This window comes from Bidens hawaiensis, unplaced genomic scaffold (assembly GCF_021521415.1).
Source record: "Bidens hawaiensis isolate Kalapana, Puna unplaced genomic scaffold, B.hawaiensis_p1.1 tig00000820_1, whole genome shotgun sequence".
In the NCBI taxonomy this organism is placed as follows: Eukaryota; Viridiplantae; Streptophyta; class Magnoliopsida; order Asterales; family Asteraceae; genus Bidens; species Bidens hawaiensis.
In genome coordinates this window covers 4,442,653-4,457,097 of record NW_027491048.1, presented here as the reverse complement: position 1 = coordinate 4,457,097, position 14,445 = coordinate 4,442,653, and the positions used below count along the sequence as shown (strand labels likewise).

The 14,445-nt window shown below is 33.9% G+C and overlaps 2 protein-coding genes and 1 non-coding gene across 4 annotated transcripts; 1 reads left to right on the top strand and 2 right to left on the bottom strand.

Moving 5' to 3' along the window:
• Positions 1–2,824: 2,824 nt before the first annotated feature.
• On the top strand, positions 2,825–6,166 carry LOC143542822 (putative E3 ubiquitin-protein ligase RF298). Of its 2 annotated transcripts, XM_077035316.1 has the most exons (3): positions 2,825–2,872; positions 3,343–5,274; positions 5,365–6,166. In XM_077035316.1, the coding sequence occupies exons 2-3, from the start codon at positions 3,352–3,354 to the stop codon at positions 5,887–5,889; spliced, it is 2,448 nt and encodes an 815-aa protein (XP_076891431.1). In that variant the 5' UTR covers positions 2,825–2,872; positions 3,343–3,351; the 3' UTR covers positions 5,890–6,166. The 2 variants fall into 2 exon arrangements, with proteins under 2 accessions (XP_076891431.1, XP_076891435.1); XM_077035320.1 differs by lacking the exon at positions 2,825–2,872 and having other exon boundaries at positions 3,321–5,274.
• A 1,218-nt stretch (positions 6,167–7,384) lies between these two features.
• LOC143540540 (phototropic-responsive NPH3 family protein NPY1-like) lies at positions 7,385–9,693 on the bottom strand. Its single transcript, XM_077033571.1, has 3 exons — positions 9,603–9,693; positions 9,432–9,501; positions 7,385–8,995 (listed from the first exon to the last, which is right to left on the bottom strand). Exons 1-3 carry the CDS (start codon positions 9,668–9,670, stop codon positions 7,397–7,399), a joined length of 1,737 nt encoding a protein of 578 aa, XP_076889686.1. The 5' UTR covers positions 9,671–9,693; the 3' UTR covers positions 7,385–7,396.
• Positions 9,694–13,578: 3,885 nt separating this feature from the next.
• TRNAI-AAU (transfer RNA isoleucine (anticodon AAU)) lies at positions 13,579–13,652 on the bottom strand. The gene has a single exon. It is a non-coding gene; the product is annotated as a tRNA-Ile (tRNA).
• Positions 13,653–14,445: the final 793 nt, after the last annotated feature.

Below are 14,445 nucleotides of genomic sequence, written 5' to 3'. Positions count from 1 at the left end.
GCTATCAAATTGGGTATACGGGCTCATAAATTGGGTCTCGGGTTTGGGTTCGGATCTCGGGTAAACGGATTTGGTGGGTTATAATAATAATAATAATAATAATATAATTTGTGCTTTAGTCCCTGTAACATAAGGAGGGAAACATATTTAGATAATAGTTTAGTTTAGGGTTAAATTTGCAACATCTTGAAAGCTATATATATATATATATTAAATAAATAATTAAACAATAATATTATAATAATTAAATAACTCGATAAATGCGGTATTTTTATTGATATGATAGCCAAACATATAAGTGGGTCGGGTAACGGTTATAAAAAAATATAGAAAACCCGAATTGTTACATTCAGCACCAGGTTCATTCCTTTCCCATAGATAGCGTACCGTTATTGAATTGGTAGTGGTTCACTGCCCGTTTTCCCACTATTTTTCATTCTAGGTCCTAATATTTACTTTGACTAAATGACATTTTGGCCGCTCAACTTCCAAAGTTGACATTATGGGCACAAATTTTCCAAGGTGATACAAAATCAGAATCTAGTTTCGATAATATATTTGGTTGATAATTGTAATAGATTCACTCAAATGTTAAAAATGCAGCCCTGGTGAATGTTGGTTGAAGTGGGTACACTATATAAACGTTTGACCATAGTGTATTTTCTCCGTACACTACAGTAGTAAAGACATTAAGAGACTTTAGAAATGCAACTTTACTTTTCTTTAAAATGAAAAGAAGACTAGATCATTTACATAACAAGAGCAACTAAACACTATTTGTTTTATTGTGCATTATGAAAGCAAGAGGCAATCAAGTGACATTAGATAAGCTCTGGCATTTTGATAATGATACACATCACTCACATGTCACATATTTAATCTTACCAACCAAACAAAAAAACAATTAATCTTGTGATATCATCCCATTCTTCATCCTTTCCCCATATTTAAATTTTAAAAAAATTTATACTAAAAACTAATTCCATCTCATCCATCTTTTGTTTACTCAAACCATAAATTATAAAAAGTTGCTACACCAACTTTTTATATACAAAAAGTTACTATTCATCATTATTTAAATTGTTGTGGCTGTATTCAAACGAGAAATATAATAAAATAATTGTTTGTGAGTAAGATAAAGATAAAAAAATATAGGTTGTGTAAAATTTTTTTTGAAAGAGGTTTGCTAGAGACACCCAAGGTTTTTCCAAAACACCCAACCTATATATGACGGATTGGGCAATCCATGGCATACTGGTGTGGTGTTTTGAAAAAATGTGTTTTATTTGTTCTTTTGTTGTCTTTTTTTTATTATTTTATTGTTTTTTTTCTTTTGTTGTCTTTTTTTTTTATTTCTTGATTTTGTTTGTCTTATTTTGTGTTAGTGGGGTGTAACCAATTTTTATATATTTTCAATAATTTTTTGTTTTCATTCCATCGGTTTTAAAATTACAACGAAAAAACAATTTTAAAATTGAAACGAAACAAAATAAACTAAACAAAATTTATATAATAATATCAAATACATAACAACGAGTTAGAAAAAAAAGAAACAACATACAAAAATAAATCTAAAATGCAGCACCACCCGCATCGTCGTCTCGTCTGCGTGTGGTGGGCTTATCCCCAGCATCATCGTCGTCGTCATTCTACCGTCGTTATAACATCTCGGATTCGTATTTATATTCGTTTATGTTTACCTAACTCAAGAATGTAATTCAAAACTTTCTTATTAATAAAATCTTGTATTTATGAGTATTTAATTTTGTTTAATTCATTTTATATCCTCGTATAATTTAAACTCGTCAAACAAGTCTATTTAAATATATGAATTACTTCAATAAAATCAGTAGCTTAATCAAGTTTGAGAATTTTTATTAATTAAAGTCTCAAACTCGGGTTTAAGCGAATTTAAATCCGCTCAATCTTGGTTCCAACACACAACAAACTTAAAAATTTAAATAATATAAAATGAAACATAAGTTACAAAATTTAGGGAATATTTTTGGTGGCTTGAACAGTGACTAGCTCGTTAAAATGAGAAATTTGACTTTTACTCGGTTTTACCCGAAACTTGGTTTAATATGAAAATATTTTAAAAAGTTTTTTTTTAAAGATTACTAATACAAAAGCAAAAACAAACAAAATAAAATATATAAAAGAAAAGAAAAGAGTACAAAAAAACAAAAACAAAAAACAATACAAAGACAAAAAGACACGACTTTTAAGAGCTATCCTCGGCAGATTGACCAATCCATGAAGAATGGGGTGAGTGTTTTTAATTTCCATTGAGTGTTCCTAGCAGAACCCTTTTAAAAAGTTAGAATTTTAATTAAATTATTGGATGAGATGAGAATGCTCTAATATGCTCACTCTCATCAATAAAGTATCACTTATTCATATGGGTCGGTAACCCTACACGTCTACATATTCATAAATGAGTCAGTGAAATTTATTTACAAATACGTCTAAACCTTATATATTAGATACGAGAATATTACTACGAATGCACAAGTCCGGGTCACGTATATATCGTATATCGAATTTCTTTATTAAAACTTACGTTTTATCAATGATATTTGATGAAAAGATAATTAGTGTAAAAAATATCTTCTATATGTGTCATTTAATTAATGTCTTGATTTTTTTTCTTTTAATTTTGATCTTACATTGACCCAAAAGATTAAAATTAAAACCTTTTCATTAAAGAGAAACATAAATAGTTGATTGTTTCATGTAAAATAATATTCACAACATTTCCAAGCATCATTTCATTCCAAGGAGAGAGAAACATTAAAAATTGAACCTTTGATTTATTTGCTGAGAACCCTCACAAACAAGCTGCAATCGGTGTGATATCGATCGTCATAAGGTACCATTTCAATCTTTATTATTTGCTTATATATGTATGTATGTATGTATGTATCTATTTGTTAGGGATCTTCATCGGACTTCAATTTCTCATTTGATTATTATTATCATTATTGTTGTTGTAGACCCTTTTCATTGTATCGATTTCTTGATTGATTGAATTGATCTTTGCGATCCAATGAATCGGAATCACCCTTTTTGTTAATTGTCGGTTGCGAAAACCCGAGTGATTGATTGTTGATTCGGGTTCTGTTTATTGTGTTTTCTGCAGTTTTAGATGAATTGATTAGTGGGTATAGCTTAAAGATTATTAATTTAGTAATTGGTGTGCTAATTGAAGACAAATTTGGGGTTTTTTAACAGTCAAAGTCAAAATGCACAATTGTTGTTTTAAAGTTTTTAAGTTTTTTATTATTGTTGATTGTTTAATTAGTTGTGAAGTTTATTGGGGATGTTTGTGATGTTATTCAGCTGTGATAAATGGCGTCGCTTGTTGCGAAACCGTGTAATGGTAGTGGTGGAAGTGGTTCGAGTCATGTGTCACCGGTTACGATGGTGCAAGAAAAGAGTAGGAATAAGAGAAAGTTTAGGGCGGATCCGTTGCCTGTGACGGATCCGAACCAAACGGTTTCTCAAACCGAGTGTTTGGGTTATGAGTTTACCGCTGAAGGTTTCGTGAGTCACGAACACTCGAACGAGTGTGATATGTGTGGTTTCGGTTGTGAGGGGGGGAATTCTGTTGGCCTTGACTTAGGTCTGTCGTGTTCGGTAGGGTTAGGGTCGAGTCATAATGCGCCGGAGGTGGAAACGAGTGATGGGTTTCATGATGCGGATTGGAGTGATCTTACGGAGTCTCAGTTGGAAGAGCTTGTGTTGGCGAACTTGGATACGATTTTCAAAAGTGCGATTAAGAAAATTGTTTCGTTTGGTTACACAGAGGAAGTTGCTACTAAGGCTATTTTGAGGTCCGGTCTTTGTTATGGATGTAAAGATGCTGTAACCGATATAGTCAACAATACTTTGGTTTTTCTGAAAAATGGTCAAGAAGTTGACTCGTCAACGGACCATCACTTTGAAGATTTGCAGCAAATGGAGAAATACATATTAGCTGAATTGGTGTGTTTGGTTCGTGAAGTCAGACCCTTTTTTAGCACTGGTGATGCAATGTGGTGCTTGTTGGTATCTGACATGAATGTGTCAAATGCTTGCACAGTGGATAGTGAGTCTTTAAGTAGTTTAGTCGGTGATGATTCGTTAGAAACACATCCAAAAAAAGAAGCCGGTAGTACTGTAAGTCCTCAAAATACCAATAATATCCCTTCAGAACCACCTGTAAGGACGTTTAAGGCAGAAGTTCATCAACCAAAACCAAAATCTCCGTTTGTATTGGATAAATTTTCTTCAGAAAAAGAAAACCATGATTCTGCACATAGAACGGTTGGTAAATCTTTCAGTCCTTCGTCTCAAAACCATGAAGAAAAAGCTGCAAGTGGTAGAAAGATTATTGGAATTAATAAAAGAGAATCAATAATTAGACAGAAGTCGGTTCATTTGGAAAAAAGCTACCGTACGTATACTTCTAAAGGCGTTTTAAGATCAGGAAAACTCACAAACTTTGGTGGCTTACTTCTAGATAAGAAACTAAAGTCTGTATCAGAATCGACCGGTATCAATCTTAAAAATCTTTCTCTGAAACTGAATAAGGGAGTCGGCTCTGGTTCGCCTCATGAAAATCTAACCGAAACGGTTAATAATAGCATTTCTGTGTCTCCAAAACCCGATAACCCTCCTGCATTAGCTGGAACCGAATTATCTCTTTCGGCCCCACCAAAACAAAATGTTTCCAAACCTAGCTTTAGGCAGTGGACCCCGCATACTACAAAAGATGAGATAGTTATGAAGCTGGTTCCGAGGGTGCATGAGCTTCAAAACCAGATGCAAGAGTGGACCGAGTGGGCGAACCAGAAGGTTATGCAAGTGGCTCGTAGGCTCGGTAAAGATAAGGTTGAGTTGAAAACGCTTAGATTAGAAAAGGAAGAAGTTGAGAGGTTAAAAAGGGAAAAACAAACGTTGGAAGATAATACGATGAAGAAGCTAACTGAAATGGAGAATGCTTTGTGTAAAGCTAGTGGACAGGTGGACCGAGCGAATTCTGCGGTTCGTAGGCTGAAGTTGGAGAATTCTAGCTTGAGGCGTGAGATGGAGGCTGCAAATGTACGGGCTGCTGAGTCAGCTGCCAGCTGTGAAGAGGTGTCAAAGAGAGAGAAAAAGACGTTGACCCAGTTTCAGTCATGGGAGAAAGTTAAAACCTTGTTTCATGAGGAGCTTTTAACCGAGAGACGTAAGGCATCTCAGTTAAAACGAGATCTTGAATTAGCTAAAGAACAACAAGAGCAAGTTGAGGTAATGTTTCAACTTTTAATAGACTTATTATTGTATTTAGTTTGTTTAATTTGGTAAAAAAAAGTCAATAACTTTGACTAAATATTGCAGGCGCGGTGGAAACAGGAAGAAAAGGCGAAAGAAGAACTGATTAGTCAAGCGACTTCATATAGGATAGGACGGTTAGAGGCCGAATCTACAGCTAAGTTAAGGGAGGATCTAACAAGATTAAAGGCGGATAACAATCTTCAAAGATATAAGGAAGATATAAAAAAGCTTGAAAAGGAAATCTCTATGTTGAGTTTAAAAACCGATTCTTTAAAGATAGCTGCTTTAAAGGCCGGGGTTGATGGAAGCTATGCTGGTAAATTAACCGAAGTTAAAACCCCAGTTTCTCGACATGAGTCTCAACCGACTTTTTTCTCCAAAATGGTCGATGATTTTCATGGTGTGAAGCGGGAACGTGAGTGTGTTATGTGCTTATCAGAGGAGATGTCTGTTGTTTTTCTCCCGTGTGCGCATCAAGTTGTGTGTAAAACATGCAATGAGATACATGAAAAGCAAGGGATGAAGGACTGCCCTTCTTGTAGAGGGCCGGTTCAGAGGCGTATTTACGTGCGCTATGCTCATTCTTGATATGTTTCTTGAACCGAGTTTCGGTTTTGTTCTTGGAAAAGTTATGGAGTTGTGGAATGTTTTTCTTTGTTTATGTGTGTTTTAAGTGTCGTGTTTATGAATGTTTTGGATGTTTGAGCTTTGTTATTATGATTGCTTAAAACCAGTGTGTATTAACCCGGTTTTTTGTAATAAAGACATGCATCTTTGTCTGGAGTTTCTTTTATGGATTTCTAGTTCATTGTTCGTTTTGAAAAGGGTTCAATTTTTCAAGGCAAATTTCTTTTACTTCTCGAGTCTCGGACCTAGGAATTTTGGGTGTTTAAGAGATGTCACTGGGCCATCGACCCGGGATACTTTTGTGTTAAGATTTTAAAGCAGGGTTAGTTACATTCTATTTAGCAATAGTTACTCGGATAGGTTCATCATGGTCTTGAACCTAAACCGAAAGTAAGTAGAAAATCATGATCATCACTAATGATTTGTAAACATTTTGGTTAAGATCGATTATTATCGCAATATGTTTAAATTGGTTTGCGTATTGTGCGTGTATCGTGTAAATAGTCTGTCATTAAGTTCGACTGGTGCATGGTTTTAGTTTCAAATTTTGAAATCAAACCATGCATGTGAATATGTGTGACAGATTAAATGGGACTAGCAATAATACTTCAGAATTTGAAAGAAAATTTGGTAGGGCAAAGTTGTAACTGTGTATGACATCCTAACTCATTTAAATAGAAATGACCTATATATGTTGAAACTCAAGATTTTACAATAGATTACACAACATTGCTATCTAAGATAGATTCATCATTCATGTAGTCGTTTCTCGCCCGCCTATCTTTTAAAAGGATTTTAATGTAGTTTTTGTTAACGCTAACGTGTGATATATATATATATATATATATATACACTTTGACGCACCCGAAAGAATGGAGTAAATAACTTTCAAGATCGGTCGAATTTGATGTCAAAGCTCGGGTTTTGGTTATGTACCAAGCTTCTTTTGTAAAGGTCATGGGTCAGCTTTTAACATGTAAATCACTTTTGTTAATATATTAACTTATTATTATAAATCCTTTAAAAGTCGTATTTTCGTTTGAAAGGAAACGTGTTAAGATTTAACGAGTAATAAGGATTTGAATTCAGAATTTCCTTAAATGATTTGCCAGAAAACAAACACAATCATCATTTTATAGAATATACTCAAATACAAATACAAACATATAAAAACATAACATACAAAGTTGTATGATAACATTTAACAACATGCCCCTTAAAAAGTACTCACAAACACACAATGAAAATATAAATAGAACCCAATTATTAAAACACAGAAAAATAAACAAGTTGAAGATTTTCCTACACCTAAATTACTTATGCTTCTCTATAAACAGTTAAGCACATAGCATTTGTTTTGAAACACATTCATGGTCTCGAAAGTTTAATCACTGGCGTAACCAGAACTTTTAGTCGAGTTCATCATACAGTTCCGAGGGTCCAACTTATGTTTTTTTCTTAGATTAACTCAAGAAATAGAATACCTTTGTTGTTTTCTTGACGATGAACTCGAAGACTTGGATTGTGAACTACCAGACGTCCCGGTGCTCTTGCTCTCCCCGTGCCCCTTACCCACCACCCAAAACCTATCCAAAAACCGTCGTGAACTTGCCGGCAGCAACCGCATGCTACCACCAGTAGCCACCTCCTTCACGTCACCATCGTTTAGTTTCACTCGTGAAGGTGTTCTGAGCGACTTTGATCTTAGAGGCATTTTAATTCCCCAATCCTGTTCCTGAACCCGGTTGGTTCGAGCCACTGCTGCATCTTTCATCGCAGTAGTGGCTCGAACCTGCTCGTGGAACAGGATTTGCACCACTGTTCGCAGCGGAAGACGGTCGTTCTGTGCAGCGTGCGCTGATGCGTGTGACGACAACCTTTTAACATCGATAAACTCACACAACTGCTTCTTTTCAACTTTGCTCAGCATTGGGTGTTCGTTCAAGTAAACATCAACGGCCCCATAGATCCCGTCATGCACCGGTCTAGCAGCATCAGGGATTGACCGTGATAATTTAATAAAAACAGAAAGTGGTACATTCCGATCACACGCAATTTCTGCTAGATATCCATCGATCAAATGACCGATAACCTTGCACCGTCTTGGGTTAACTAAAATCAAATCATTCTTCTCATTATCTTCAACATTCTTCCTATCGAGAAACCGATCCACAAGGTCCTGCACGAGTTCAACGTCATAAGCCATGGCTTGAGGATGCTCAGCCGGAATCAATAGATCACGAACCGATGCTTCGTCAAGCTTCAAACTAATATCTCTAATCAAACCCTGACGAAGCAACCGATCAACTCCAACGAGAACCGAGACCTTGAGCAGTTTCAACAGAAAACTACACGAACAACCGACTCGCGTTTCCTGAGTTAATAAGCTAATAATCGCTTCGATCAACGATTTATACTTTACAACATGCTCATCTAACTCAAATCCATCATTAATCTCCGGTAACCACCGCAAACAATACGTCTTCAACGCCTCCCCAATAACATCACCGTCCACTTGTTTCTTCAAAATCACAACAAACATAACTCGTTTATACACATCAATATCCAATTCACACAAATCCTCAATCCACCAATCCTTCGGGACGAATCCAATCTCTGGAACTTTACTAATCACATCAAGTTTACGATTACACGTATACGACCAGTTAACCAACTTCGGATCAATACCAGTTTTCAACGCAATGGCTTCAACGCACCTCTGTGTGATCTCAATATCTTCAGACAGTTCCCGAAGCGCAGTGGTGGTTTGCAGGGCGATAATGGAGTCCTTCCAGCTACTAAGAATGCTCGATCGAAAAAACACATCGAGTTTGAGTATTAAGTTGCCTCGATCGATATCCTCGGTCATCTCAAGGTACGCAGCCGCGCATCGAACTGCCACGACGTTATATGGACTAACAGAAACCGTTATTCCGTAACAGAATTTCGCGCATATCTCGAAAACTTTGGGCCCTCCGGGAAAATCAACAAGACGAATGTCGGGGTTGTCTTCGCTTGCGATTATCGCCAGCTTCTGCAAGCGGTTGCTCTTCGACAAAAGCGGAAACTACATAACAAACTAAATTCTTCAGTACAACAAAAAATCAACTTGGATGAGGCAGGTACAAATCAGTACGGTACCGGTACCATTGAAAATACCGAAACTGGTACAAATACCGAAACATGAAACAACAAAAATACCGATACCGATACAAATGTGTTTTGTGTTCAGTCGGTATTGGTTCAGTATGGCCGTAAGAATACTCATCCTTATTCCTAAAATTACACTTGTGGATTTTAAGGATGAGTATTTTTTATGATATACTGGTACCATACTGAACCAACACTGACCGAACACAATCGGTACAGGTATTTGTTTTTTTATGTTTTTGGTATACGGTATACCAAAAACATAAAAAAAACAAATAGTGATAGGTATCATTGTGGTACCGTTAAAAAAAAAATTATTCAAAATGTTCAAATGTAATTTCTATAATAATTACCTTGTGGAGATGAAATTTTACTTCATCAACTACGACGGTAAAATCAGTCACCAATTCGGATGAAACACACCTGAAATATTATATATATATAAACATACACATTGTGTAATGATGGTAGAAGAAAGTAAAAAAAGTGTTGTGTTGTTAATATACATACATATGTATATATACCTGACGGAATTTGAGTCGTGATCGGATTGGAATGCGTCAGGTTTAGAACCTAGCTTCATGAACTTCATCTTGTCCGGAGGAAGAAACAAAACTGGTGGAGTGAGGTGGTGGTGGTGGTTAAAGAAAGAAAGAAAGAAAGAGGGTGTAATAATAATAATAATAATAATAATAATGGTTGCATTGATGATGCAATTACGTCTGACTCAATTATCCAACCACCACAAACACGACAGCCCGCCGCCTTCCTCTGCTCTACCCTACTCTACTCTCTTCTCTGCACCACCTTTCATCTTTTTATTTACATGTCCCCACATGTTTTTATATTTACATTTTCTTTTCAACCAAATGTTTTTACATTGGGAAAATTTTCAAAATAGTCCAAACTTATAGAAAGATTCCTAAAATAGTGTTGTGTTGTTGATATACATACATATATATATATGACACGTGTAATAGCAACGTGAGATTTACAATGAAATATGTCTTTCCAAATACTTTTCAAGTCAAAATTATCTCCACAGAAACCGTGGTTTTCGAATGAAATTTATCGGACCCGTGAGTTTTCAAAAAAAGATGAAATTGGCGTTTTTTTGAAATTCATCTCCTCAAACGTATTTCAGGTGAATTTCATCTTCTACGAGAAATTTTAAAAAAAATTGCAAAAAAAACGTTACTTTTCCTGTGAATTTAGTCTTGTTAGGTGATTTTCAAAAAAGTAAAAAAAAACGATAAATTTCCAAAAAAGTTTAAAAAACGATAATTCACCAATGAATTTTATCTCCTTAGATAATTTTCATTAAAATTTAATAAATCCGATAAATGTGTATGTTAACCCACTTCAACAAAAAATCATTTGTTATATTATGTTTTCCCTTATATATTCTCCCACTTCAACAAAAATCATTTGTAAAATAATGAAATTTAAGAGAGATGATAGGATTGAAGTTGTAAATATGGGTTATGGGTTCGTCGGTTCGTTTTATAATGGCAATATAATGTCACGGGTTGGAAAGAAGACCTATATCGTTCAGTTCCGTACCCTGTTTGAAGATGATCATTCCGGGTTTCTTAGAGAGTTTGTGACGGCCGATAAAATAAGGCCAAAGCCTACTGATGTTCTTGTTACTGACTTTGTTCTCGGCCAGAAGGAGGATACAATTGTATTTTTAATTGTATAACTAGTTTTAAGAGATACAATTTCTGGTCAAATATGTCTTTGACAACACTTTTATGTTAAATTCCGTTGGATAGTACAAACACTTTGTAACCTAGGCATCCAAACTAGTTTCTCATAAAACTTATCGTCCTAGATGATTTATATACGAAACACAACGTTGACCATAGATTTCAATTAAAAAAACATCGGATCAAATATTTTTCTAATAAAAATCATCGGATCTAACAACGTGGGCCCAATCATGCCGGAAAATATGTTTTTATACAAAAAACCATCGGATCCAGTATCGAAAAGTTAGGGGATCTAACAACGTGGGACCAATGATCACAAAAAGATGAGTTTCATATTAAAACCATCGAATCCATATATTTGTAACAAAACTCATCGGATCTGACAACTCTCCTTTCAATGCAAAAAAATATGATTTTCATTTAAAAACCATCGAATACTATATATATGTAACGAAATTCATCTATTCTTTTTATGCACAAATAAAAAAGATGACCTTACATCTAAAATCATCGAATTGCAAAGATTTGTAACAAAATTCATCAATTCTGACAACTCTTCTTTTTATGCAAATAAAGATGAAATTCACCTGAAATGTATCTGAGGAGATGAATTTTAAAAAAACACGAAAAACCATGACTTTTGAAACTCACGGGCCTGATAAATTTCATTAGAAAACCATGATCTCTATGGAGACGATTTTGGCTTGAAAAGTATCTGGGAAGACAAATTTTATTGTAAATCTCACGTCACCTTTACACGTGTCATAATGTGACTGATTAACCAAATCTCACGTCGCGAATACCTTTGTGTCGCCGGAGATGATTTTCCTTGGACTATTTTGGGAATTTTTAATTTTTTGGGACTATTTTTGGAATCTCTCTCTAACTTAGGACTATTTTGGGAATTTTTCCTTTTACATTTAGATGCATGATAATCTGGCTAAACGTGCCCTTTCTCTCACTTGTCATGCTCCATACTCTCTCTTATGAAGTTTCAGTTCTTTTAACAGTTTTATTTGATATATTGTGTTTACAGTATTTCTATATTAAAATATTAATTATTACATAATATTATATATTTTATTCTTAGTTTATAAAATTTATGTAGTTTATTACATAAATACACCTATTTCTTTTTATGTTTAATTAATAAAATTTGTTTTAAATAATACAAACTATATCTAAAAACAAATTGAAAAACACTCTTTAAAAAAATAAAACAATTACTAAAAAAGAAACTTATATTTAGTTAATACAAACGGTTTATTTTAAGAAATATTGCTTTTTAACAAAAGTTTGAATCAAAATTATGTAAAACTTGAGCGAGGGTTATGTTTAGTATAAATGATGGAAAGAGGTACTTTTAGCAACATCCTTAGATAAATTTTAAAACCAATAAGCTTCTAGTGGAGTGGTAAGGGAAAGACTTGTGTAACTCTAGTTTGAATCATGCCCCAATCATTATTCAGTTTATACGGCATCAGATGATGATGAGAGGGTTGAGACTAGGCGAGCATATGACGTTCACTAGTTAGATAATTGAATTGAACGAGTTTTAACTCACTTTTATTAATAGACATTATGGTATATGTTCTTAGTTTTGAAACTTAATGGGGTTTCCTTTTTCTTTTTTTTTAACGATTAAATTTTTGTATTATATAGAGTTTGAATTTAAAACCTTTTATTTTATATTTTAACCACCTTATCATCTACTAAAGTGGAAATAACTTAATAGGGTTTTCCTATGATGATGGGTTTCTTTCTTAAGCCAAAATTAATATAAACGATTGAAATCTCGTCTCAATAAAATTAACTAGGATATTGGGATATTGAAGGTCGTTTCAAACTCTATTAAAAAACAAAATAAAAACTTAATAATAAAAACTTTCATAAATTTAAGCAAATGAATGACTTCCATATGTTAAACAACGATTGATTTCCGAAGTGGCTGGTGACGTTGTATTGGACTATTGGTTCCAGTCTAAAATCCATAATAAACCCTATACTGATGTATTGCAGCTATAGCTGCTACACTCCACAACAGCCTAACCTTTTCTCCTTTTGGAAAATTGTGTCATTTGACTCATTTTAAATGACAATGGTTATTCACACCCTCTTGACACACATATTATCTTTATATACACCCTATAAAGGGTGTATAAATAACACACCCCTTTTAAATTTTACATCTGGTTATTATATTATTATATAATGTTGTTATTTTATTTTTAAAATTGTGATAGTCTACTGTATAATTGAATGGTAACATGTTAGCTTACAAAGATGCAGCCAATCCTACTTTAGAACCCTGAGATAGTTTCTTTTAAAAGGAATAATCCATTGTTCTTGGGTCCTTCTTGCTTTCTCGGAAGAGCCTTCTCTCTTAATGTCACTTGATACCATTTGCGTCGCCACAATAGTCGAAACCCTTTAGCGTAACACGGACATGTGAAAACCTCTATTTTGGCTCTGATTCAAACTGCCAACCTCTCGAAAAAACCTAGTTCTTATAACAACTGGGCTAGCAGTCTATCACTATTTAAAAATATTTTTTTAATAAAATAAATATCTTTAACAAGTTACGTTTTTATTTATCGTAGTAATTATGACCATTATTGTTGTTCAAAAACAAATTATGGCCATTATTAGGAGTTGCGTAAAGTTATGTTTTACGTGTTGTTTATTTTGACTATCGTCCTAGACTACAGGTCCCCCATTAAATACCACCAATGCAATCCAAATGTATTAGACAAAAAAAAAATATGATTTAGGACTGTTAAAAATATATTGGCCAATGCAGGTCTCGAACCTGCGACCTTCGCGTTATTAGCACGACGCTCTAACCAACTGAGCTAATAGGCCAATCTTATTAATTTCTAATTCAGACAATATTTATCTAAACTAATTATTTTTTGCAATTAAAGTTTTAAAATTAATATGAAATTGATATCTGTATGACCGTATCATCATAATAGAACATCATATTCTGCTTACAAAATTTTAAACTGACAAGTTATAACTAAACAATTAATAGGTTTTTATGATTTGTTTATACTACATTTATATATAATACAACGAACATAATTTTTGACAGCTTCAAGGAGAACTCCAGATGTTGGGACCTTCTTGTATTTATAGATTTATTATTATATGTAACATACTTTTATTAGTATATAATTATGTATAAATATACCACAGGTAACAATCCTTGATAAAAACTAACATGTCATTGTGTTGTCCATAAAAACCATCTCAACTTGAAGCGTGTCGAGCTATTTTAAATTATAATTATCAGTTGTTGATATTTTTAGTTGTAACTTACAAAGATCCGTGTTTTGATAATAACTACTGCCATCCCGTATTCATCCACAACTTGACCGTCTTAACAAGATATTTTAAATTATAATTATTAGTTGTTGATATTTTTAGTTGTAACTGTTGAGTTTTATGTAATAGATAAAAGTAGACGTTGAAGGGGATGTGGTTACGTGATAACATTGAGTGCTGAATGTACAAATTTAGCTATGTAACCTCATTCGGTATATACACAGATAGTAAACTCAAACAAATATCTTCATCGATACCACCACGCCAAAAAAACATTGTATACGTGTAATGGATACAAATCCCGTTGACTTTTAGTAGCACCAATTAT

What these genes read in the sequence shown, in the direction of transcription:
- LOC143542822 (XM_077035316.1), top strand. Translation starts at nt 3,352, where the DNA reads ATGGCGTCGCTTGTTGCGAAACCGTGTAATGGTAGTGGTGGAAGTGGT. An exon ending in AACAACAAGAGCAAGTTGAG is followed by an intron (nt 5,275 to 5,364) that starts GTAATGTTTCAA and finishes TAAATATTGCAG; the next exon opens with GCGCGGTGGAAACAGGAAGA.
- LOC143540540 (XM_077033571.1), bottom strand. Translation starts at nt 9,670, where the DNA reads ATGAAGTTCATGAAGCTAGGTTCTAAACCTGACGCATTCCAATCCGAT. An exon ending in CACGACTCAAATTCCGTCAG is followed by an intron (nt 9,502 to 9,602) that starts GTATATATACAT and finishes ATAATATTTCAG; the next exon opens with GTGTGTTTCATCCGAATTGG. An exon ending in TAAAATTTCATCTCCACAAG is followed by an intron (nt 8,996 to 9,431) that starts GTAATTATTATA and finishes TTTGTTATGTAG; the next exon opens with TTTCCGCTTTTGTCGAAGAG.